The sequence below is a fragment of the Pan paniscus genome, chromosome 7 (genome assembly GCF_029289425.2).
Source record: "Pan paniscus chromosome 7, NHGRI_mPanPan1-v2.0_pri, whole genome shotgun sequence".
Lineage (NCBI taxonomy): Eukaryota > Metazoa > Chordata > Mammalia > Primates > Hominidae > Pan > Pan paniscus.
The window spans coordinates 37,029,638-37,056,797 of NC_073256.2; the positions used below are offsets into that span (position 1 = coordinate 37,029,638).

Below are 27,160 nucleotides of genomic sequence, written 5' to 3' on the forward strand. Positions count from 1 at the left end.
AAAAAGAAAACGCACCCTGATTTGATTAACGGGATTACCGAGTTTGTTGTTCAACAAAATGGAAAAAAAAAATTAGCCTCTGAAACACAAGGATAGAAGGTTAAGCTTCCACTTACCCAAGATAAGTAATCTGGGCTAAAGAAGTACTGCTATCTGGGTAAGAGACTAAATTTTCCCTAAGGATAAAAGTTTGTCACTCATTAAGTTTTTCCCTATGTAACTTACATCTTCTAAAACAAAAAAGGTAGCTTGTTATGGCAACATTTTAATATAGGGCACGTGGTTAATCTTTTGGTTTACACTTTGCTTTTCCTTCTGATTGTACTGGAATTCCCAGAAGTCATACCGGGTATCCCTCAGAAGCACATTCCCAGAGTTCTCCATGACAGCTTGTGTGTCACACTTACAGCTCCAAAAGGGCTAATGCCAGTCTTAATGGGACAGGGTCAGTTCTTCCAGGAAATCCTGAAAGTGTGATTTGAGGAGCAGCTGAAGGAACTATGATCTAAACTACCTTCCCCAGTGATCTCCTAAGACATTTCATCACCTACATTTATTTATTCCTTTTGGACCTGAAGTAGTCTATTTATTTATTTATTTTTGAGATGGAGTCTCACTCTGTCGCCCAGGCTATAGTGCAATGGTGCGATCTTGGCTCACTGCAACCTCCACCTCCCAGGTTCATGCAATTCTCCTGCCTTAGCAAGTAGATGGGATTACAGGTGCCCGCCACCATGCCCGCCTAATATTTTGTATTTTTAGTAGAGAAGGGATTTCGCCATGTTGGCCATGCTGGTCTCAAACTCTTGACCTCAGATGATCCACCTGTCTCAGCCTCCCAAAGTGCTGGGATTACAGGCGTGAGCCACCGTGCCCAGCCTTGAAGTAATTTTAAACTTTCTGAATTTCCAGTTTAAGTGATCCTTTAAATGGGAAGTACCATAAGTAGTCATCTTACCAGTCCATGTCCAATTTTGAGCTTGTCTTGGTAAAGCACCTTCCAACCCAAGGAGTCAGTGAGCCATAAGTTATGTGTGGCTATGAGACATGCCAAATGGGGCTAGACTGGATTGAGCTATGCTGCAGGTGTAAAACAAACACTAGGTTTTGATGATTTAATATGGAAAAAAGAATGTAAAATATTTTGGACATATAATGTAAAAATTTTAAAATCTCACTACAATTAATTTCACCTGTTTCATCTATTTATTCATTATGTTGAGAATATTTAAGATCTATTATCCTCAGGAAATTTGAAGTACATAATACATTATTATTAAATACAATCACCATGTTGTACATTAGGTCTCCAGAACTTATGCATCTTATGACTGTACATTTGTACCTTTTGATCAACATCTACTTATTTCCCTCCAACCCCCACCTCAACCCCTGGTGACCACCATTCTACCCTCTGTTTCTTTGTGTTTGAGTTTTTTAGATTCCACATATAAGTTGCACAGGCTATAATTGCTCCATGGTTCGGGGATAAGAATGCCAGGGACATATTTGCTGGCTTGTACCTCCAGCTGGAGGTGAGGGAACATGGTGGTTCTGCTGGCTGAAGAGCAGGTATGCCTTTGGTGGGTCATCTGGGCTGTTTCTCTAGACAGGGGCAGGAGCTTGCATTAATTCAGCCAGCCTGGGATTAATTTGTCTCGTGTGCAGGATCTGAGTCCACAGTTGTTCCTGGGCCCTAGCACTGGGCACCCACCCATGTAAGCCTGGTGGAATGACGGTGGAGACCCAAGATTGGTGGCACACAGAGGCTACCAACCCTCAGAGCAGGACACACTCTAGCAGTGGATCTGGTTTCAAGGTGGTGCCATATCGTGGTAGCTTACATAAAGAGGGTAAAGTGAGGGATGCACAACTTGTGCTCCTAATCTGAAGCAATGTAGCTGTGTGAATTACAGGCAGCTCCCCAAACTAGGCTCAGGGCTTGCTACGGCTGTGGTATACTCTTGTAGTAAGAACTGCAGGTCTCTTCAGTGGCAATGGAAGCCGGTGGGGATCTTTTGCTTACCTTTTCCCTCAAGGGGGTAGTCCCTCTTGACTCCAAGCTAATCTCAGCAGGGAAAATGAGCTGGCAGAGGCAGGGTGCTCCATCACCCTCACTATGCTGCCTTCCTGGGCTTCTGAACACTACAGGGATGTCACTACTCTCTTGCTACACTCTAATGCTTTCCCTCTGACACTCTAATTGAGTTTCAGTTGTTTTTGTGAGGGGCATAAGTGCCAGGTATGTGTAAGCCATCTTGCAGACATCACTTCTCAACTCCCTTTCTTTCCTGCTTTCAAGATTCTCTATGTTTAATTTTTGACAGTTTGATTATAATATATCTTGGTGAATTCCTCTTTGGGTGGAACCTGATTGGAGGTCTTTGAGATTCATGTACCTGGATATTCATCTTTCTCTAGATTTGGGAAGTATTCAGTCTTTAAATAAGTATTCTTTAAATAAGCTTTCTGCCATGTTCCCTCTCTTGCCCTTATTACCGTCTATGATGCAGCAATTGGCTCTGTTGATGGTGTTCCATGAATCCTGTAGATTTCTTTCTCCCTTCCTTTTCATTCTTTTTCCTTTCTTCCCCCATCTGATTAGATATTTTTAACTGACATGTGTTCAAGTTCTCAGCTTCTTTCTTCTGCATAAGAAAGTCTGCTGTTGACACTTTCTATTGCATTTTTAAAATGTCATTCAGTATATGCTTCAGCTCCAGAATTTGTTTGGGTTGTTAAATAATTTCTCTTAATTGAACTTTTGTTCTTGTATTGTTCCCCTGATTTCATTGAGGAATCAATGAACTCTTGTATTCTTATCTTTGTATTCTGTGGCCTACTGAGTTTTCTTAAAATAATTATTCTGAATTCTTTTTCAGGCAACTCATAGATGTCCATTTCTTTGAAACTGGTTACTAGAATATTATTACTTTTTTTTTTTTGATTTTTACAGGATTGTGTTACTTAACGTCTTGCACTGCTGTTTTTGCATTAGAAGAAGCAGTTATCTTCAGTCTTTACTGTCTTTGGGTGAGGAATACTTTCTCCAAACAGCCAAGCTAGGGATTTTGAGGCTCTCTCAGACCTTTTCTACGGACATGTCTACTCTATACTTCTCATTTCAATTAGTGGGTAATTCTTACACTGTATGTGTTCTCTTGATCCTGCAAGGCTGAGTGCTGAGAGCCTCCCATTTGCGTGCCCTTGGCCAGCGTCCTCTAATGCTCAAATTTGTGTGCCCTCTCTGAATCCCACCGAATTGAGCTCAGTGACTGTATGACAGGTAGTTTGCACTTACTATCTGCAGTGCATGCATTGGGAGCTGGCTTGGGGTGGGGATGGGAGTGTGAGGTGCATGGAGCATTTGGAGTGCCTGTGGACCACCTGGGGGAAGGGATCTGTAGGTGAGGCATCCCATGCAGCTTGGGGAGAACTTTCTGATGGAGGTCTACAGAGTAGTTAGAAGCCTCCATGGCCTCTCTTCCCTGCTTTCAATCTTTCTCAACCACTCAGCTGTGCTGGTTGCCTTAATATTCTGAGTGGGGTGTGAAACAGTTTAGCCTCTTAGGCAGCATCCTGCACGTCTCAGGGAGCCAGACACTCACTCATTACACTCCCACTTTCCCCAGTGGAAGAAATTGCAGGTCATGGTTGCAGGGGGCTCTCTTGGCAGTGACCTTTCTGCCTTGAGGTAGGGGTGACATAGATAAAGTGAAACTGTTCTTCTTATACTCATTATTCTGTCTATTCTCAGATTTTTTTTTTTTTTTTTTGAGACAGAGTTTCACTCTTATTGCCCAGGCTAGAGTGCAATGGCATGATCTCGGCTCACTGCAACCTCTGCCTCCCGGGTTCAAGTGATTCTCCTGCCTCAGCCTCCCAATTAGCTGGGATTACAGGCATGTGCCACCACACCTGGCTAATTTTGTATTTTTAACAGAGATGGGGTTTCTTTGTATTTTTAATTGAGACGGGTTTCACCACGTTGGCCAGGCTGGTCTTGAACTCCCGACCTCAGGTGATCCACTCACCTCGGCCTCCCAAAGTGCTGGGATTACCAGGCATGAGCCACCACGCCTGGCCGTATTCTCAGATTTTATAATCTAATGGTGTGCTAAAACTTCTGCACTGGACTCATGGATTCCCACAAATGTACTCTTGTCTGTGGTATACGTCTAAATCAAGGCTTCTGCAGGGAGATGACAACAGAAAGCTCCCATTCTGCCATCTTGCTGATGTCACCCTATTTACCTATTTCTTTCAATTTTTAAATGTAGCTACTAGAAAATTTAAATTCACACCTAGGTGGTTTACATTTATTTCTAACGGAAGGCACTGATCTATATCACCTGACATTCCTGAACTGAAATATTTTTGTTTTATGTTTAACACTCATAGAAATCTTTGTGAAGGTGACATAATCTAAAACAAATTGCTGTTAATGTGTCATTCTCCTAAAAACACAGAGTTGGAAGGGATCTTATCAGCTAATTCACCCAATCCCATCTCATTTCTATAACGAGGAAACTGAGGTTCAGAAAGGATAAGGTCATGCCAAATGCACCAATTACAAGACTAAAATGGATTCCCAATCTAGTCCTTTTTCTAATTTTATGATTTTGTCTCTCAGCTTACTTGTTCTTTTCCTGCAGATAATACCTTTACCCAACAGAGTGACCCTTATCAGAGCAGGCATTTCAGTAAATGATTGATGAAGGAGGGATTTAAGGACAGGGAGTCATTTCAAATCACATGATTGGCTGCTTATTCTTCCTTCTCAGGAATGGCCCTAATTCTTTGCAATCATCTACTAAAAATGTGGCTCAAAGAATCCTGTTGCTAGGCTCCGCTTCTCTTCAAAAGCAGCTGTTATCATTTAAAGATTAAAATTCAGAGCTCTTAGTCCTCTTTCATTATGTAATACAAAATGCAATTTCAAATGACAAGGCAAGGATCATGTCTGTATTATTAACTGGACTCAGGGTATAAACTGTTGATCTTACATCTCTAGCTTTTGACTCATAATTGTAATACAGAATCTCTTTGACTTGCAATAGGGTTATATCCCAGATAAACCCATTCTAAGTTGAAAATATCATAAGTCAAAAATATATTTACACCACCTAACCTACTGAACATCATTAACTTAGCCCAGCCTACCTTAAATGTGCTCAGAACATTTATATTAACTTAGGTGGGCAAAATTATCTAACCCCAAAGCCTGTTTCATAATAAAATATTGAATACCTCACGTAATATACTAAATACTGTACTGAAAGCATACCACTTTTGCACTATCATCAAGTTGAAAAATTGTAAGTCAAACCATCTTAAGTCGGGAACCATCTGTACTTAGTATCCCAGGAAAAAAAGAAAAGTCTTCAATTTCCCCAAGAATTCTATTAACCTACACTATCTCAGTTCCAGATCCAGATGTATAATCACCTCTGTCATGTCTTCTGTAAAGGAGATAGCATTTGATTCCACGCTAGACTGACTTACTAAGATTGAGACTTTTGCTACTAATCTTCTTTAACTAGTTTAACAGAATTTCTCCCTTCCTTTCACTAGGAAGACCAAGGGAAATAATGGCTATCTTTGCACTTTTATGATCCAGACCACTTGCAGCTTAATTGCTAGAAAATTTTGTTTCAGAGGGTGGGTTTGCCTTGTGACAGTTGGCACTGTATTGAGATATGCCTCTGCACTGCTCCTGTGAAAGGAAAAGTGACCTGGATAATGGCCCCTACTATGAAAATTGCTTCCCCAATGTTGACAAATAAAAATAAACCATCTGAGGAATAAGGCTAGGATCACAACCAGAAAGTGTTCTCCAAAGGAAATATATCAAACTACCCAACGCTACTCACTATGCAACAAGATACTCAACAGTAAAATGAAAGGTTTACTATCTGAAATTTATATTATCTGTGCCTCCAGATATGAATGGTTATGGGCTTCCCTAATGACTTTGAATAGAATGTATTCTTTTTTTGCACATATATCAATTTTGGAAGGAATCATGCTGTTTTAAATGTCACCAAGAATTAGAAATTCAGAAAAAGGTGCATCATGCTTCAAGAATGTCCTAGATTTTTAAGAAAATATTCTGTCCCAAGAAATTTATAAGTTTTGTTATAGTGGACATTTGTTGTTTCTAAAATTGAATTTCCTAGCCATGTGGTTGGTGTGGGCTCTAACTGTCTTAAGCCATAAGCATATGCTACTCTGGGTCGCAATTCAGGAGTGGGTATTCAGCTGAATTCAAGCCCATTAAGTCAAGTGACCTTTATTCTAAGTCTTTGGTTTCAGTCATGAGGTAAGTGGACATTCTCTTTTTTCCTGCTGGATTGGAACCTGAAAACACATATACCGAGAAGTATCTTCCTTCCAAGCATGAAGGGACTATTAATTCCAAGCCCATGTTCAAAGATCTAACTAATACTTAATACATATAAAACTGGCTGCAGCCTCTAGTACAGGGTTTGCAAACTCAAAAGCCTTCAGGGACCAGAGCAATGACACTAACTGTAGAAAGTTATCAGATGTGATATATTAATAACAGGGAATGGTGAGAAGGACAAGACCTGTCTTTCCTAAACGCATTTAAATTACAATGAAAACAAATACAGTATTATGTTGGCCAAAGAAAACACGTTGACATTAGGTGGGCTGGCAACATACAATTCATTGGCATTGCGTTGGCTGGTTTTCTAACAGGCTTTACAATGACCTGAAAGCCAGCTATTAACCTGACCTTCAGCAATTCCCCTGTAGTAAATCTCTTGTAGCCCAGTCATGGATTTAATAGGCTTGGGCTGGTGCATCTTTTCCCTCTCCCTACTCAGGTCCAGCTTAATTTAAGGATTATGTTAACATCTGTAATCATCTTAAACGTTGCATCTGTAACATCTTAAATGTTGCAGGAAAAATATCTTGAAATAAACAGCGTCATCTCCTTCCAGTTGCTGTTGTTTTTAAAGCTGAAGAAACATAAAACCAAAACATTAGGGCCAACTGCATTGCTGTCAAGGGAATTTCTCTAATGGTGCTGTGTCTTAAGTGGCCCAGGTGTTTTCCAGAACAGCTCAACCAACTGTGCTTTGTTTGGAGCCTTGTAAACTTTTACATTGACACAAAACATCGATCTGCCCCAGAACTTGATCTGTTTCCCAATATACTAGAAGCACAGGGATCAATTAAATATTTTTAAGTAAAATGGGAACTGAATAAAATAGAAAAAAGTTAATTTATAAGGAAATGTGGCTATTTCTGATATTTATTTCTTGAAATTGGGAAATGATGGTGAGTTTCTCAATGTAGACTTGTCATGCTTAAAGCCTCTTTTAGAAGTAAGATGAGATTCCAAACCACAGCTTGGAGGTTACCAATTCAGTAACATCCCTTCCCTTAGAGTTAAGTCAATGAAGAGAGCCCATTCTGAGTAAAGTTTGCTGCTTTAAGTAAAAGTGAATCTCTTTTCTAACAGGCTAAGATGGAAGTTTCCTTGCTCTCTGTAAATTTTTTTTTCAAACCCTGTATTTACCAGAATTTCTGATTATTTACTGTCAGAGTTTGGACAGTTTCTAAGGCATAGAAAGAGAGGTAAATTTGGCTCACCATGAAGCACTGTTTGTACTCAAAGCAATCTGGGATTTAAACAACTGGAATGCATAAAATTAGTAACACTCCTGGTGTTATTACTAACAGCTTAATATTCTGCCAAAATAAAAGTATTTTTCCTTACCAAGGACTTGTGAAAATGGTAAGAATTGCTTTGAAACCAAGGGAGGCCCTGTTGAGGAGGACCCACCATAGGAGGAGGTGAGAGCACCCATTCATGCCTATGATCTTCCCTGGTGATTAAAGCTCCTCTTCCTGTCACTGCCCATCTGTGGGCTCCCACTGAACTGCAGACACTGCTGTCTGCTCTCACCTGGGTGAGAACAGTCACCAGGTTTGTTTTCATGGGAGCTTCTGGTCCTGTTGAAATAATGAATACTAAGGTTTCTCAGAGAATTACTTCCTCTGATGTTATCTTTTACATACAATAATAAAATTTCATGCATGTTGTCAACAAACATCAATTAGTCAGTGTTCCAGAAGCTGGGAAAAATGGTCAATAACTCTTATATCTGCTATGAAGCGGCCTGCTCAGGGAATGCTGCTTATGAAGCAAAGGATGCTGTGCAAAGACTCTCTGCAAGCACTCACAAGAGAAAAATTCCGGTGGCTGCAACAATAGCAAAGTGGACTCAATATGACATATGACTACAATGTTCATTTAAATTACTGAAAAACAATTGTTCACTTCTTAAAAAGCACTACTTATACAAAACCCCTTTTAGATGACAGCTGAAATTTTCCCTCTTTCATGACATAAATATTAGCTGTACCAAGTCAGGTATCCTCGCGCCTTTCTGATAGACACAGGTGAAGGAGCTTGACAGACAAGTCAACCTGCTTGACATATTAGCATATGGGTCTGATTTTAATGAGTCCTGGAATGCAGTCTGCAAGCTCGCTGAGGTGACGATTTGATGAAAGCAAGACTTAATCCCTGCAAAACTTGGTCTAACTTCATGTCAGGGATTGAAAATGCTGGCTCTTGGTGGGTTACATTTTCAGAAAAGAGGTAGCGCTGTTGACTCAAAAGTAGGGAGGGCTCCTAGCAATGGCAAGCTTTGCATGGCCTTGCAGCCACCCCCCACCTCCTGGGGACAGGCCCTTCCACCTTCGGCATCAAGGGCTCTAGTGAGGTGCTGAGTGCTGGAAGCAGGGACTGAGGTGCTGGGAAATTTAATTAGCGTGTGTGAAACAAAACAGGCCTATGGCTTAAAGCCACTTCAGAAGTGTGAAGAATAATGATTGCTTTTTGAGAACTCCCATTTCCCAAGAATGAACCAGCCTGGGGAAAGATGAGCTACCTAGTTTTTTGTTGTTGGTTTATTTTTATTTTTTATTTTATTTTTTCAAGCATTTTGCTGGTAAGGCTTCTAGGGTTTTTGCTAAGAAACGTTTACCTTTACCAAAATAAATAGTTCTCTTAGTAGAGTTCTCTGCCCAGAGCAAGGATTTGCTTGACCATGAAGAAAACTAGTACATGGAACTGTAGTGGAAGTGTCATTTTTTTAATCAAATGCTACATTTGATAACAGAAATACTATAACTCAGAGACTTTTTAAGGCTTCTATGAAATTGTATCCAATTCAGCAAGCACACATAGAGCAAAGGCTGGAAATGAACTTAGGCTCATAGTTTTGGGTAGGGGGAGGTATTACGGAATCCACTACAGGTACAAAGACAGATGAAAATAACTTCAGCTTAAAAAAATTGTGCCAAGTACCGAAACAGATGAATCCCAGCTAGTATATCCGGATCAGGTTTTTCATAGGAGGAATTTGGGCTGTACCTCAAAAGACGAACAGGACTGTCAGAAATGAAGATGATGGGAAGAGCATCTCAGGCAGAGGAAAGTAAGTGAACAAAGGTATAAACGTGTGTTTGGGGAGAGTAGGCAGAAATGTGACTACCGTAGCGAGGCCAGTGTGGGAAAGACGGAGGTTGTGGAAACGTGGAGACGCCAAATCCTCTCCAATGAAAGAACTGAGACTTTCTTCAGGAGGTAACTGGGGGAGGGGAATGGGGGAAGCTGTAGGCAGCTGTCGAGCAGAGGAATGCCGTCATCTGGGTTGAACCTCAGAAAAACAACCGGCCAAAGGATTTAGGATGAACGGAAGGAGAGCGGAGTCAGAGAGGAGAAAGCCAGGGCTCAGCAGAGGAAGTAGTTATAAAGCAACGCAAGGAAGGGACAGGTGTGAGACGCCGCAGACACTGATCGCTACGAATTGGACACTTAGAAGATTTTAAATTTCAAGCCTGAGGAGGAAATCAGATAAGATGAAAACAAAGGAGAGGAACAATGAGAAGTAAAAGGGGCCAGAGCTACAATGAAAAAGAACAGCTAAAGGCAGATTCAGCACGCCCACCAGAAAAAAAACAAAAACAAAAAACAACAGGTCAAATTAGTCAAAATAATTAATTCTTTTCATTTTGTATTGCATGCTACCTACTTTAAAAATAAAAAGACACTTTAAATGTCTGAAGGTAGAGGCTAAGGGAGTCTAACCCTGACATTAATTTGGAAGAAAACTGAGCCATGGAAATATTTGGAAATATATTGTTTTCAACATGGGTTTAAATTTTACACGTTTCCATGCCAGAGCATATGGATCCTCGCCATTCTTTTTAATAAGCACACTCACTGTATAGATGGATGTGCCACAACTTAATTTATCAACCCCCTTCTGAAGGGCAGTGGGTGACAAGAAGAAAAATGCACAGTGTTGCCGAACAGCAAGAATGTGCAGGGAAAAGCTGATGCCTCACATCAACTCTGTGGCTCATTTCTTCCCTTGTGCTTTTTTTGACTCCAATTCTGCCGGAAGAGACACAGGGATACAGAAAGCAGCTGTCTACCCTGGTGTGTCCCTCTACTGTTCTTTTTGTTCCCCTCAAAGCGGGCGCACACTATTCCAACCAGGCAGGCTATTTGCTTTTAAGTGTATAAACTGCCAGGTTACTCTTTGATGTTTGCTTGGCACTTAAACAGAATCACAAACAAGAGGGGCCACCATGACCTTGCCAGGAGCTCCCAAATTAGAGCCAGGGGCAAGATACGCCTCTCTCAGCGACACTACAAAGAAAGATACCGCCTCATGGACAGATCATAAGAAAACTCAGAAATCAGCATTTACTAACATTTGGGTGCAACACACCTCAAACTCCAGATAGTGGTCTTTCAGTTTGTACTCATCGACGTCCTTGGCTTTGACCTTCTTGTCGGGGGGATATGAGCGGTGCTCGGCCAGCTCGGTGGTGATCTGCTTCAGCTTACTTTCATGTGACTTCAGTTGCTCCTCCTGCAGGAAATCGTGATGCCATTTAGCGTTCAAAAAAACAAGTCAATAACAAAGCACAGCATACTTTAAAAAAATCCCCTGTGCTGAATGACTTTAATTCACTAAAACAGCCCAATGTGCCTCTGCTGCCACATCCTTCCAGCTTTCTCACGCCACTGTCCACATAGTTCATATATTCCTTCCCGGGATGGCAATCAAGGCCAACCTCTTTAACTAGGTCCCTTGTCATAAAACCAAATGGCTTCCAAGCTCTTTATCAGGTGTAAACGCCCCTGAGTTGCGACCAGGCCTTAAGAGATGCCCTGACAGGCATGTCACCAGCTGAACAGTTAAGCAGCTAGCATGGAAGCTGCACACCTTGGCTTTCCCATTTCATGCCCACTCAGCAATGCTGCCAGGTTTTCCATCCATCACAATGAATGAATTGTCTATGTGCATATTTTTTTTCCTTTTTGAAAGAAGCAGAGCTACGAAGAAATATTTCTTCTCTGAAGCTTACCAGATGATATTCTAAAACATGCAGCTATCTCGCTTTTCTCTTTCCAAAGCAGCAGAGTTCTTAGTTCCTTCAACTTGATTGGCCCAAAGCAGCCCGTCAATTAAAATGTATCCACCTATTTAGCAATTATTGCCTTAGTAGCATTATTATAGGTACCGTGTACCAATGCAATATGGTTGATCCTACATCAAAGGATTTCCATTCTAAGGGTACCATTTATATCACCTTAGCAATAGGCTACCCAAAAAGATATGTTACTGAACCTTCTGCCAGCATTTTAAAAACATTCTTGGAATTGTCTTGCATTCTTGAAAATGTATGACTCCTTACTGTTCTAGTTTCACATGCAAATTATCCAAATTTCACACGTACAATAAGATAAATGGGTGAAGGCAAATGAAACAGATCTGACTAAATTAGGTGATAAATGTATTTTATATAACACCAACGTAACTGTAGAACACAAAAATCTTGTAGAATGAGGGGAATAATTTTTTACAAAACCAGAAAATGAATAACTATGGACAGTAAATTACAATTATATAACATCATTGTAAATTAGAAAAAAAGGTGTCCAGAAATTATGAGCGTCACATATAATATCTTATGGACTTTTGTAATAATGTACATCTTAAAAGCCAAACAACAAAAACAAAATCCAAGTCAAAAACCATCAAAATAGAAGAAAAAAATGACAAGTAAAAAGCAGAGTACACGAATGGAAAAATGAACAAGAAAGGTAGCATGAACACGTGGAGTGATCTAAAAATGACAAGATTCATTTCTAAATGCCAACTATAACAAAACAAAATGAAACACTCCAAGAAGTCCCAGAAAGGGACGAAGGAGAAAAGAAACCTATTTTGAGATTTTAGAAAGGAGTCTACATCTCCAAACCTATTATTTGTATACTGATAATGCTGAAAGTCAAAAATGCTTCAGGTAGCTTTTATTTACAAGTTCTTACTCATCTATTACTTTCCGGCAAGGAGACTATCAACTATGTTATGGATTGAATGTGTCCACTCAGAATTAACCTTCAGTGTAGCTATACTTGAAAATGGGGTCCCTAAAGAAGTAATAATGGTTAAATGGGGTCATAAGAGTGGGGCATATATCCAATAGGATTAGTGCCCTTATCAGAGGAGACACTGTGTGCAAGCACCAATGGAAGGCCATGGGGGCCATCCACAGCCCTAGGGGAGAGCCCTCACCAGACACCAACTCTGCTGGCACCTTGATCTTGGATTTCCCATCTCCAGAACTGTGAGAAAATAGATGTCTGCTATGGAAGCCACCCAATCTATAGTGTTTTGTTATGGCAGCCTGAGCTAAGACAAACTATACCAATAGTTTTTATTTCTTTCAAGGTTGTTTTCCTTTGTGTATTTACTACAACATGTAAATTACCTAATAGACTTCTTGACAAATGATATTTAGTGACTAGACCACTTCAAAAAATAAAAGCGTGATGTATTTTCCTTCTTTTCTAAAAAAAGTTTTAAATATATAAAAAGTCATATTGAATGATATATGAAAAACACCCATGGATCTAACATAGGAATTTAAGAAATAAAATATAAATAAATGGAAACTCCCTACACATGTACATGCTCATCTCATTCCTTTTCAGTGTTATTCATATATAAAGATATGTAACCATAAAAATACAGAAGTGTAGCCGGGTGTGCGGTGGCTCACGCCTGTAATCCCAGCACTTTGGGAGACTGAGGCAGGTGGATCACAAGGTCAGGAGTTCGAGACCAGCCTGACTAACATGGTGAAACCCTGTCTCTACTAAAAATACAAAAATTAGCCGGGCGTGGTAGCATGCGCCTGTAATCCCAGTGACTCAGGAGGCTGAGGCAGGAGAATCACTTGAACCTGGGAGATGGAGGCTGCAGTGAGCCGAGGTTGCACCACTGCACTCCAGCCTGGGTGACAGAGCAAGACTCCATCTCAAAAAAACAAAACAAATGGCCAGCCGCCCCATCCGGGAGGGAGGTGGGGGGTCAGCCCCCGCCCGGCCAGCCGCCCCGTCCGGGAGGTGAGGGGCGCCTCTGCCCGGCCGCCCCTACTGGGAAGTGAGGAGCCCCTCTGTCCGGCCACCACCCCATCTGGGAGGTGTACCCAACAGCTCATTGAGAACGGGCCATGATGACAATGGCGGTTTTGTGGAATAGAAAAGGGGGAAAGGTGGGGAAAAGACTGAGAAATCGGATGGTTGCTGTGTCTGTGTAGAAAGAAGTAGACATGGGAGACTTTTCATTTTGTTCTGTACTAAGAAAAATTCTTCTGCCTTGGGATCCTGTTGATCTATGACCTTACCCCCAACCCCGTGCTCTCTGAAACTTGTGCTGTGTCCACTCAGGGTTAAATGGATTAAGGGCGGTGCAAGATGTGCTTAAGAGTCATCACCACTCCCTAATCTCAAGTACCCAGGGACACAAACACTGCGGAAGGCCGCAGGGTCCTCTGCCTAGGAAAACCAGAGACCCTTGTTCACTTGTTTATCTGCTGACCTTCCCTCCACTATTGTCCTATGACCCTGCCAAATCCCCCTCTGCCAGAAACACCCAAGAATGATCAATAAAAAAACAAACAAACAAACAAAAAACAAAACCAGAAGTGTATTCTCTAGGTTTTATACTTTATATAAAAACTAATTAAAGGCTTTCTTTTGTAACTTTTTTTTCACTCAACATGTTTTTAAGATTTATCTACATATATGCTCTAGTTCCTGTCTTTTAATCATTGCATAGTACCCCACTGCAGGACACATTACAATTTTGTTTAAGGATATTTAGCTTGTTTTCAGGTTTTCTGTTGTGGGATTTTTTTCCCCTGTTATAATGTTGTCTGTGTGTGTGGAAAATGTTGCAACAGACATTCTTACACATGTCTCCTAGGGAATCTGAGCAAGAGTTTTTCTATAGTGTGTCACAGAGTGTTGGCATTTCTGGGTTTTAGAATATGGACATCTTTAAGATGACTGTTTTCTAAAGTGTTTTTATCTGTTTACATTTCCACAGCAGGTCTGAAAGTTCTCTTTGTTTTACATCCTTGTCAAAATGTGATGTTATTATACTTGTAAATTGTTGCTAATTTCATAGGTAAGAAATGATAAGCCACTGTGATTTGAATTTACATTTCCCTGAATATGAATGAGGATGAGATTTTGTTCATAGGTTTACTGGGTTTCCTCTTCTGTGGATTACTGGACCCATTTTTCTATTGGGTTGTTTGCCTTTTAAAAAATAGATTTGTATCAGTATAGTTATTTATAATATATGTTCAGAAATCAAACTCTTTCTATTTTTGGTTAGGAAATAATTAGAATCCAATGATAGAATCCAGTTTATTTAAGAAAAAATAGGATTTTAGGTAATTTGGTAAAAGAATTCACAAACTTCTATTTTTTTTACTTTGGATCTATGCAAATATGCTTTCAGATGTTTGCTTCTTCTAAAAGCTTTAGATTTAGGCTTTCCAATGTTGAATATTCAAATGTCTCTTTTTCTGTTGAATAAATCCCAATTTCTACTTATTTTAATGAGGAATACAGGCTAGAATGACAATATCTGCAACATCTTATGTTTTTCACTTTCCTCCCAATACCAGGGCTTGCTAGGGTTTGTTCACTGTTACCAAGCTATGTTACATAAATCTGTTTCTACAGCAGCATAAAGGGCTAGTCATTTAGGCTATATTTTTACGAAGGAACTAATCGAAGAAGCGCTGATGTTCAATGAGAAATGCTTCACTACTATTTCACTGGCTTCATAAGGCAGGAGTCAATAAAGTAAGCTCAAAATAAAGCATTTTAAAATCACATCTCCTTAAATCTGTCCATTTTGAACAGTGAAATAAAAATGCCAAGCGGCTCTTATGGACACAGCTTGACCATGCAAATTATTCCAGTGCTAGAATCCCATGATAAGAAAGATACACATTTTCCACACACACACACACATACAAAAACAAAAAAACAACAACAGCAACAATAACAAAAAACAATGGTAAAAAACAACGGGAGAGAGGTTGCAGCCATAGAGATGTCACATTCTCAGACTCAGGACAACTACATTTGTAATAGACACGATGAAGAAAGACAAAGTAGGAATTTGCTTTTTTATCCCCACTCTCTTTTGTCTTTGCTTTTACAGTTCTTTAGGGATGCATACATACTGTTTTTAGAAGACAATACTAGCAAAATAGATTTCAGAGATGGCAGAAAAATATTACATTTGACAACGAAAAGGCATGGAGATAGAAAATACCACAAACTCATAAAATTGTTTTAAGTTAGGAAGTGATAATTTTTAAAAAATGAAATTGAAAATACTAGATACAAGAAAAGTTGTTGTGGTTATATGTCAATAGATTTAAATCAGTAAGACGTTTCATAATATATACAACAACATTTTATCTAAAAGGCAAGTTTTCGAAGTCACTTAGGATTTCATTTACTTATATTAGGGGTTAATACCCAAAGTATATAAGGAACTCAAAACAATACAAAAGCAAGAAAACAAAGCAATTAAAAAATGGGCAAAGGACTTTGCTACGGTTTCATTGTATCCCCTTCAAACTTCATATCGAAACTTAATCCTCATTGTGCAGTATTAAGAGATGGTGCCTTTTGGAAAGTGATTGAGTCCCTCATGAAGGGATAAGTGTCTTATAAAAGTGCTGGAGTGATATAGGTTAGACCCTTTTTTGCCCCCGTCTTCTGTCATGTGAGGATACAACATTTGTCCTCACAAATGCTGTCAGGAAAATCTGGAAAACTGTAAGAAGGCTCCTCAAAAAACTAAAAATGGAATTACCAAATAATCTAGCAATCCCACTTCTGAGTATGTAGCCAAAGAAATGAAATCAGTATCTCAAAAAGATGTGGCATTCCCATGGTGAGACCATGCCGTATCTTCTTCAAGAAGAGGGAACAGCTCTTGGCTGCAGCATTATTCACAATAGCTAAGATCTAGAAGAGATCTAAGTGTCCTTTGAAAAATGGATAAGGAAAATGTGGTATATATACACAATGGAATATTATCTATTCACCCTTAAAAAAGAGGAAATTCTGTCATTTGCGACAACATGGACAAACCTGGAGGACGTTTTGCCAACTGAAGTAAGACCGGCACAGAAAGACAGATATTGGATGATCTCATATATGGAATCTAAAACAATGGAACTCATAGAAATAAGGAGAATGGTGGTTACCAGAGGCTGGGGGCAAGGGACTGGGGACATGCTGGTCAAAGGATGAAAAACATCAGACAAGAGGAATAAATTCTGTTGTGTATCATGATGGCTAGAGTTAATAATAATGCACTGTGTATTTCAAACTTGCTGAAAGAATAGAATTTAAGTGTTCTAACCATAAAAAATTGATATAGCAAAACATCACAATTATACCTGGAAATATTTATAATTATTATATGGTCAATTAAAATTGTTAAAAAATATTTAATTTTTTTCCTATTTATATAGTACTTAGATTTAGAGAACAATTTCATAATTTCCTTTAAAATATTAAGCTTTAATGCCATCTCTATGAAGACAGTATTGCTTAACTGATCAGGCAATGGGAACAGGCAACTTGGCTGCTGAAGATCTTGCAGTGTGAGTCAAGGGCTGACCTGGAGTTACAGTCTTTCTCCCCCGATGCAAAGCCCAGGACCAAGGGCCAGAAATTAGCTTTTTATCTTTTTATACCAAGTATAAGATTTACATAGTACTTGTCATGGAGAGAAGGATGAGAGAGAAGCTGTGAAAACTTAAAGGAAACAATAAAATAGAAATGCAGATGGCTCCAAGAGGGAAAGGAGGAAGAATGAGAGAGAAGGCAGAGAGAATCGGGAAACAGAGAACATCCATCCGCGAACCTCACCGAGCGCCCATACAGCAGGCACTGTGCTGGGTGCTGGGAATAAGAAGAGGGAACAGCCACAGTGGCTGCCACCAGTCTTTTCCTCCAAGCTGTGGGATACAGAAACCTAGATGTTCTAAGGTGGAAGAGAACCTGGCCACTGTCCTTTCTACCCTCTTTTTCTTAGAGAAGATGGAGATCCAGAGAGTTCAAGTAATTGCTCCAGTTCAGACAAAAGGACAGAGTGGCAGAAGCCACATTCTCCCAACTTCTATCATGAAGTCACCTTGGAACAGCCTTCTGAAATCCAAAGGGCTGCCAACAACATAGCTTCAGCACATTGTCTTACTTGACAGATCAATACTGAACTCAGCTTTCAGAGCTCTTGGTAAACTCCACTGCTGCCAGGTCTCCTCTGCTATAGCTCTCAAACGTGCAGACTGGACTCAGGGTTACTCACCTTGCTCCAAATTCCACTCAAAACCTCTGTTACAGGCTGGCCGTGGTGACTCACACCTGTAATCCCAGCACTTTAAGAGGCTGAGATGGGTGGATCACTGAAGGTCAAGAGTTCGAGACCAGCCTGGCCAACATGGTGAAACCCCGTTTCTACTAAAAATACAAAAATTAGCCGGGTGTGGTGGCATGCGCCTTTAATTCCAACTGCACTGGAGGCCGAGGCAGGGGAATTGCTTGAACCCGGGAGGCGGAGGTTGCAGTGAGCCGAGATCATGCCACTGCACTCCAGCCTGGGCGACAGAGTGAGACTCTGTCTAGATAAAGAAAAAGAAAAAAACAAAAACAAAACAAAACAAAACCTATGCTACTCTAGATCGCACCATTTCTTCCTCTTCTGCATTACGGCAGCACCTAAATGTCTATGTCATATGCTTAGCACAAAATATACCCTGACCTGTGTGTGAGTTTTATCTCCTTTACCGATTACAAGCTCTTAAAAAGGCAAAAAAGGTCACTTTTTTCCTTCCCTTAAATCCTCCAGTATCCAGTAAAGTGTTGAGCAGAGAGATAGTATGTGGCAGCTTTTGGTTTATAGACATTACCTGCCTAACATTAACAAATATCTTCAGCTCTCAGAAGTTGAGGGCCAAGGCAATTGTCTCACCTGTTTTTATAATGCCCACAAAACCTAACATAGTACCTGCTATACAGGATCTTCGGTAAACAGTAGCTGAACAAATATAATTTTTTTTTTTTTAAGTGAAGGTACAGAGGGGAGGGCTTAGACTGTTTCCTTTGTGCTGTCTTAAAGGAGACTGATGATTTTCAGGGTAATCATGTATCTAGGGATCCGCAGTGCAACTTACAAGTCAAATTGCTAAACACTGGAAGCTTTTCAAAAGGAAGTGGGACAGAATTTAGAATACAGAACACCTGTCTTTGAGTCAGTTTGAGGGAGGCTCAATCCAAAAGATTGTTTCATAATTTCATGTTTAACACAGCTTTAGACCTTAAACACAGTGTTTAATGAGTATAAGCAAAATAGCTTCCACATGATTTAATTACTTGTTTTATTGGGTACTTAATATATATTAAATACAGACCTCTAAGAAATGAATTTTTAAAAATCTATCCATTCAGGAAAAGTGTGGGTAACAATTAAGGCCACATCAAAGAGTTTGAATGTGAAAAAATGAATCAGTTAAGGGTAAGTGACATAATTAGAATCATATTTTAGTCAGAACTGTAAAGGGTGGATCAGAAGGACATAAGATTAGTGGAAGAGAGATCACAAGTGGTTACAGAAATCATCTGGGTCAGATTATTCCAAAGTGGGGTGTGTGTAGCCCAGGCAAGATGACCCACTGGAGAGAGTTTTAAAATCAGTATTGAGATACAATTCACATACCATAAAAACACCCCTGCATGTCTAACAGTGCTGAACTCATTTATGAGTTTTCAAAAATTTTAATAGCTCCTTAGGCACTGGGAAAAAATTTAAAGTTTTCTTTTTTTTTTTAATCTAAGCACTACAAAATGTTAAGGTTTACTAATATTTATTACTGGGATTGACAGTGGAAAATGTAGTTTATTTTCTTTAAAAAAGCATCATATATTAAAAGATACCTGCTGAAATATTTAGTATTGGGATAAGGTGAATAGTCAAAAAAGTGAGGAGACCAGTGATCTAGGTAGAATATGACAAAAATCTGAAGCAGTAGGTGTAGAATACGAAAGATATTGGCCAGGCACGGTGGCTCATGCCTGTAATCCCAACACTTTGGGAGGCCGATGCGGGCGGATCACCTGAGGTCAGGAGGTCAAGACCAGCCTGGCCAACATGGTGAAACCCCGTCTCTACTAAAAGTAAACACATTAGCTGCGCATGGTGGTGCACACCTGTAATCCCAGCTACCTGGGAGGCTGAGGCAGGACAATCACTTGAACCTGGGAGGTGGAGGTTGCAGTGAGCCAAGATGGCACCACTGCACTCCAGCCTGGGTGATAGAGTGAGACCTTGTTTCAAAAAAAAAAAGAAAGATATTTAGAGGGTAGAAGTGACAGGACTTTATGACAGAAACTGTGGAAATGGGTGGGTGGGGGCACAGTGAAGGAAGCAACTACAAGAATGACCTCCTCCCCTGAAATCCCACTGCCCGTAAGGTCAGCTCCACTCACCTGGCTCTGAGCACCACTGCCTTGTGGTCATACCACAGGGCAAAAGGAGGGGTGGGGTTACTTCAGCGTGAACATCAAGCATAGGACTGCTTTGCTTCTGATCAGTATCCATCTTAAGTCCGACCAAAAAAGTATTTAGTACCCATGGATTCAAACTTTTATAAGAGAATGGTTGGAATTCGAAGAAAACAGACCTAGATATCAGGAAATGAAGATGTCCTGGAGCACCATTCTCTAAAGAAGCAAGGAAAGACCTAGGGTAGGCACAGGTTCCTACAGTGTAGGGTCTAAGTGGGATCTGGAGCCACCTGCCGGCCTGGAGTGGAAGAGAAACACACGTGTCCCTGGGCCCCAGCCTGGACCTGAACAACCTGGTGGGGCTGGGAAATGTGCATTTTCTGCAAGTCCCCACATAGCTGTTGTTCACAATGAAGTTTGAAATGACTTCTCTGGTGGGCAGAAAGGGAGGTTGTGAGCAGACTGTGAACAGGGCCGGCCATGCAGTTCTGTGTTTGGAGAGCTACACCAGAAGGAGAAGCAAAACTTGTATTTTCAAACAAGTCTTTCCACCCCCAATAGAAGAAAAATGTGCTCTGGCAACACTGTCATGAAAAACAAAGAAGGCGACTCCTCCTACACAGCAGAGTTGTTCAGAAAGTACCACGCTGCACTGGCAATAATCAATTTTAATGATTAAGGCTAATGTGTTTCGCATAAAAGACAAGAATAAATTAAAGCAAAGCCCACAAATGACAGGGTGACAAACACTGTGTCTTGAAAAAGCACCAAACAATCTTTTAATTGAACGTCTAATTTTTCCCCACACTGTTTATCTTTCTTTATCAATGTTTCCAGCAAGGCACTCATGTTTTTATACCTGTATTTTGTAAAGTAAAATTATCCAAAAAATTGTGGCATTTAGGGGACTCAGAGCCAGGTTGTGGGGGTATGGGAAAAAAAAGATAGCTGGTCTCATGGCTTCACATCCACTGGCTAAAGCAGTGGTTCTCAATAGGAGTGGGTTGGATTTTGACCCCAGAAGATATTTGGCAACGTCTGGAGACATATTTGGTTGTTAGAACTGGGGGGTCCCTATTGGCATCTAGTGAGTAGAAGCTGGGGATATTGCTAAACATCCTACAATTCACAGAGCCCCTCACGACAAAGAATTATCCACACCAAAATGTTAATGCTGCTGTGCTCGAATATGCCTGGGTTAAAGGATGAGAGCTAGTCTTTGAGGTACTGGAGGAATCCTAGGGGCAGCCAGACATCTTCCAGGATTTGCTGGAGGCACACTGTGACCCCAGTATAGATATCCCCAAGAGCCTCAGGTGCTACTCCAAATACATGCTTAATTTTACATATGTGTTTCTCAAAGCTAAAAATCTTATCTTTAGAAACAAACATTATGACTCGGCAAAGAAATAATACAGAGCTGTGGATAGAAAAATCCTTGCTGGGCAGGGTGGCTCACGCCTGTAATTCCAGCACTTTGGGAGGCCGAGGTGGGCAGATTGCTTGAGGCCAGGAGTTCGAGATCATCATTGCTAACACGGTGAAACCTTATCTCTACTAAAAATACAAAAAATTAGCTGGGTATGGTGGCGGGCGCCTGTAATCCCAGCTACTCGAGAGGCTGAGGCAGGAGAATGGCATGAACCCGGGAGGTGGGGATTGCAGTGAGCCGAGATCAAGCCACTGCACTCCAGCCTGGGCAACAGAATCCTTAAAAACATTCTAGAACCATCTCATTTTTCTAGATGGAAAGCTGAGGCCCACAAAGCAAATGCTGGGTGATGCAATTCAGTGGGGTGGCAGAGATCATCTCATTTCTTTCCAAATAAATTAAATTCCTAAAATGATACAGTTACCTTGTCTTACATGATACTGCAGGATATTTCTTTTTGGTTATTACCTTCTTATTTAAAATCTTCAATCCCTAATTGTGATTATACTACATATGCATGTTTTTGCATCTCTGTGGATTTATGTCCAAAATGAAGGAAAACATTTTTAAAAATTATGCATTCTATTTTTGGTTCCAGTGTAAGTCATCTGTTAGAAATAAGAGTGCCTACCATGATAAATGTGTTTGCTTGCCTGTTCTGGTGAAAACACACAAACAGATGAACACATTCATTTTCACGTACATAACACTTACTAGTATTACAGTCCCTAAATAGGAAAGCAGTACATTTTTTAAAGTATAAAGTAAACAGAACCGTAGATTTTAGTGAGGGAAAATCAAGGAAACACTCATATGTTGCTCTAAGATACATTCACCTTCCATGAATGACATGCTTATTAACAGCCCTCTTTAGTTCAACTCACCTTCTCCCCTGGATCTTTTATAGAACTGAATGTGAGAAAGACCCAAACTACTGAAAAAGAACAATGGGAAAGTCCATCGTAAAATTAATAGAGCAAAACTCAATTTTGGAAGGTTTTTTTTTTGCTTCCAGTTACTCGATTTTTTCCCTCCCATTATATCGTGTAATGTGATTTACCTTTTATGTGATATACTCTTTATGTGGTATGCTGCTTATGTTAAGTATGCATATTTAAAGCAGAGAAATGCATTTGCTTTAAGAGTTCATATTTTAGTTGGATAGATGGAGATGTCTGCCAACATATCTTCTTGTCATCAGTAAGAGCATTCCTTTTCTTTTAAAGTGGTAGTGTACTTATTACCCTTAAAAATTCAATGCCATTGTGTCCTGCAAGAACTGTACAGTAATAGTAATGCTTACAAGTAAGCATTCAATATATGTTAATGATAATTATGAATTAAAAACAGAAGAATCTTTCCTGAAACCACAGATTCCTCCTTCTTACTACTAGTCTTTCTGTTTTTATAACTATGGCAAGACTTGAGCACATTTTCCTCCTCCACTTCCTTATTACCTTCCATTCATTCCCCCATCAAAGAAGGCCAATGTGGTTTGTCTTCCCATGACTCCACCAAAATGTTCTTGCTAAGGTTATCCAATGATATAGTTTGGATGCTTGTCCCCTCCGAATCTCATGTTGAAATGTGATCCCCAATGTTGGAGGTGGGACCTGGTAAGAGGTGTTTGCGTTATGGGGGTAGATCCCTCATGAATGGCTTGATGCCACGCTTATGATAATGAGGTAGTTCTTGCTTTATTAGTTCAAGTGAAAGTGGGTTGTTAAAAAGAGCCTGGCACTTTCCCTTCCTCTCTCTCTTGCCATGTGACACATCCGTTTCCCTCTCCCCTTCTATCATCATTTCATGCTTCCTGAGATTCTTACCAGAAGCAGATGCTGATGCCATGCTTCTTGTATAGCCTGCAGAACCGTGAGCCAAATAAACCTCTCTTCTTTATAAATGACCCAGGCTCTAATATTCCTTTATAGAAACACAAAATGGGCTAAGACACCCAGTGACCTCCCAGCCACTAAATATGACATTTTTTAATCCAAATCTTTGCGGAAACTTTTCCCCCTTTTCTTGGCACAACATTCTCCCTGTTTGTATTAAGTCTAAGTAACTTTTTGGAAAATTGCTTATCAAGTGCCTTAGTCTGCTTCTGAGCTCTGGCCACTGCAGGAATTGGAGACAGAAAGAAGAAAATGATCCAAGAAAGGAGTCTAAGAAGCAAGGGGGGAAATCAAGAGACAGTGAGGTGAGACTCCAGAAGCAGGTCAGACACCACAGTCCCCAGCTGTCCAAGCCACAATGACAGCCTGTTTCCTCTACTTCCATGAGCCACCAGAAGTGTCCATTCTACACTTTCAAGGTCTCTCAAGCACTTTCACTAAGATCCATTTCTTCTGCAGCTACCTTCTGCAGGTTATCTCTCCTCTGGATTACTGAAAATTCCTTTAAAATGGGCCTTTCTGCTTCTAGTAGTACCTTCTTCTTCTTTTTTTTTATTATACTTTAAGTTTTCGGGTACATGTGCACCTTGTGCAGGTTAGTTACATATGTATACATGTGCCATGCTGGTGCGCTGCACCCACTAACTCGTCATCTACCATTAGGCATATCTCCCGATGCTATCCCTCCCCCGTCCCCCCACCCCACAACAGTCCCCAGAGTGTGATATTTCCCTTCCTGTGTCCATGTGATCTCATTGTTCAGTTCCCACCTATGAGTGAGAATATGTGGTGTTTGGTTTTTTGTTCTTGCGATAGCTTACTGAGAATGATGATTTCCAATTTCATCCATGTCCCTACAAAGGACATGAACTCATCATTTTTTATGGCTGCATAGTATTCCATGGTGTATATGTGCCACATTTTCTTAATCCAGTCTATCATTGTTGGACATTTGGGTTGGTTCCAAGTCTTTGCTATTGTGAATAATGCCGCAATAAACATACGTGTGCATGTGTCTTTATAGCAGCATGATTTATAGTCCTTTGGGTATATACCCAGTAATGGGATGGCTGGGTCAAATGGTACTTCCAGTTCTAGATCCCTGAGGAATCGCCACACTGACTTCCACAATGGTTGAACTAGTTTACAGTCCAACCAACAGTGTAAAAGTGTTCCTATTTCTCCACATCCTCTCCAGCACCTGTTGTTTCCTGACTTTTTAATGATTGCCATTCTAACTGGTGTGAGATGGTATCTCAATGTAGAAAAATCACAAGCATTCTTATACACCAACAACAGACAAACAGAGAGCCAAATCATGAGTGAACTCCCATTCACAATTGCTTCAAAGAGAATAAAATACCTAGGAATCCAACTTACAAGGGATGTGAAGGACCTCTTCAAGGAGAACTACCAACCACTGCTCAAGGAGATAAAAGAGGATACAAACAAATGGAAGAACATTCCATGCTCATGGGTAGGAAGAATCAATATCGTGAAAATGGCCATACTGCCCAAGGTAATTTACAGATTCAATGCCATCCCCATCAAGCTACCAATGACTTTCTTCACAGAATTGGAAAAAACTACTTCAAAGTTCATATGGAACCAAAAAAGAGCCCGCATCGCCAAGTCAATCCTAAGCCAAAAGAACAAAGCTGGGGGCATCACGCTACCTGACTTCAAACTATACTACAAGGCTACAGTAACCAAAACAGCATGGTACTGGTACCAAAACAGAGATATAGATCAATGGAACAGAACAGAGCCCTCAGAAATAACGCCGCAAATCTACAACTATCTGATCTTTGACAAACCTGAGAAAAACAAGCAATGGGGAAAGGATTCCCTATTTAATAAATGGTGCTGGGAAAACTGGCTAGCCATATGTAGAAAGCTGAAACTGGATCCCTTCCTTACACCTTATACAAAAATCAATTCGAGATGGATTAAAGACTTAAACGTTAGACCTAAAACCATAAAAACCCTAGAAGAAAACCTAGGCATTACCATTCAGGACATAGGCATGGGCAAGGACTTCATGTCTAAAACACCAAAAGCAATGGCAACAAAAGACAAAATTGACAAATGGGATCTAATTAAACTAAAAAGCTTCTGCACAGCAAAAGAAACTACCATCAGAGTGAACAGGCAACCTACACAATGGGAGAAAATTTTCACAACCTACTCATCATCTGACAAAGGGCTAATATCCAGAATCTACAATGAACTCAAACAAATTTACAAGAAAAAAACAAACAACCCCATCAAAAAGTGGGCGAAGGACATGAACAGACACTTCTCAAAAGAAGACATTTATGCAGCCAAAAAACACATGAAAAAATGCTCATCATCACTGGCCATCAGAGAAATGCAAGTAGTATCTTCTTCTAACAATTTCTCATATTGTAATGAGAATAATTTTTAAAGCAAAAATGTGATCACATTACTGTCCTGCTTAAAACTATTATTATTATTATTATTATTATTATTTTTGAGATGGAGTTTTGCTCTGTCGCCCAGGCTGGAATGCAGTGGCATGATCTCGGCTCACTGCAACCTCAGCTTCCTGGGTTCAACCAGTTCTCCTGTGTCCACCTCCCAAGTAGCTGGGATTACAGTCATCCACCACTGCGCCTGGCTAATTTTTGTATTTTTACTAGAGACAGGGTTTTACCATGCTGGCCAGGCTGGTCTCGAACTCCTGACCTCAGGTGATCTGCCCACCTCGGCTTCCAAAAGTGCTGGGATTACAGGCATGACCCACTGTGCCCGGTCTTAAAGCTATTATTTTAAGGATGCTGGGAACCACAGAAGCATCCAAAATCCTACACACCACAAACAAGGCCTTTCATGATTTGGCCTTTGCTGACCTCTGCAGAGGTACATTTCTTGCTTTTTCTCAACACTGTGCTCATGTCACAGTTAATAACTTGTGTGTGGTTCCTGCATCCAGCGCTCTCTTCTCTAGGCCTTCGTTCCTCTGATGGCTCTTTTTCCTATCTCGTCCCACACCTCACCTAACTGCCTCTCATCCTTTAAGCTTCACATTAGGTACCACATTTCCTCCTTCACCTCCAAGGCCGGCTAGATAATGTCCCTTCCTTGAACCTCCACAGCTCTCTGGACTTATCCTTCCTGTACTTCTATCAAATCATTTCACAATGACTTCCTTATTTATATTTGCCACACCTTCAGCAGAGGATCTGGGCTTCATCTGCCTTTCTATCTCCAGGGCCAAAAATAGTCTCTGATGTACAACAGGCACACAATACATATTTATTAAATTAATCTATGATTGATAATTGCTCCCTCTCTTCCCATGGGACACATCTTATGATATCAAAGATGTATAGGGAGCTAGTTAATACCAACACTTGGTCGATCATAGTAAGACAAAACTGTCTGTATGTAATAAGAAATTCACAAAGACATCAAAGTAGCTTCCAAAATCTTTAACTAGTCAATGGCAAGGGGGTACTGCAGACAGGTTTAAAATGAGCAAACCTAGCTGGTAGGCAGTGTCCTTAGAAGAGCTTTAAGTGAAAAAGGACATGATAAAATATGGCTTTTAGTAAGATTAATCTGACCACAGAAGGAGGCTTATGCAAATACACTTGGAGCAGAGTTCTGGTACACTTTATTTTCATTAGCTTGGAAAATCCAAATGTTCCATTCAGCTCTGCTCTGAGGGGTAGGGCAGGCCATTTCCCATTGTAATATGAACCGTGGATTCCTGAAAATATTTTTGTATTTCTAGCACTAAACACATCCTGGAATATGGTAAATGCTCAATAAAAATGAGCTAATAAATGAATGCAAGAAAAGCTTGTTACCAAGACAGATTATGAGCTGGTAGTTAAAACAAACAAAACATCA

The 27,160-nt window shown here is 40.3% G+C and overlaps 1 protein-coding gene across 11 annotated transcripts in view; it reads right to left on the reverse strand.

Annotated features, from left to right (window-relative positions):
* Positions 1-27,160, reverse strand: part of PSD3 (pleckstrin and Sec7 domain containing 3) — a 713,864-nt gene that overhangs the window by 18,138 nt on the left and 668,566 nt on the right. For all 11 annotated transcript variants that reach the window (XM_003823634.7, XM_055116331.2, XM_063607125.1 and 8 more), the window contains one exon: positions 10,782-10,925. In XM_003823634.7, coding sequence (XP_003823682.5) covers positions 10,782-10,925 — 144 coding nt within the window. The remainder of the gene's footprint in view (positions 1-10,781; positions 10,926-27,160) is intronic.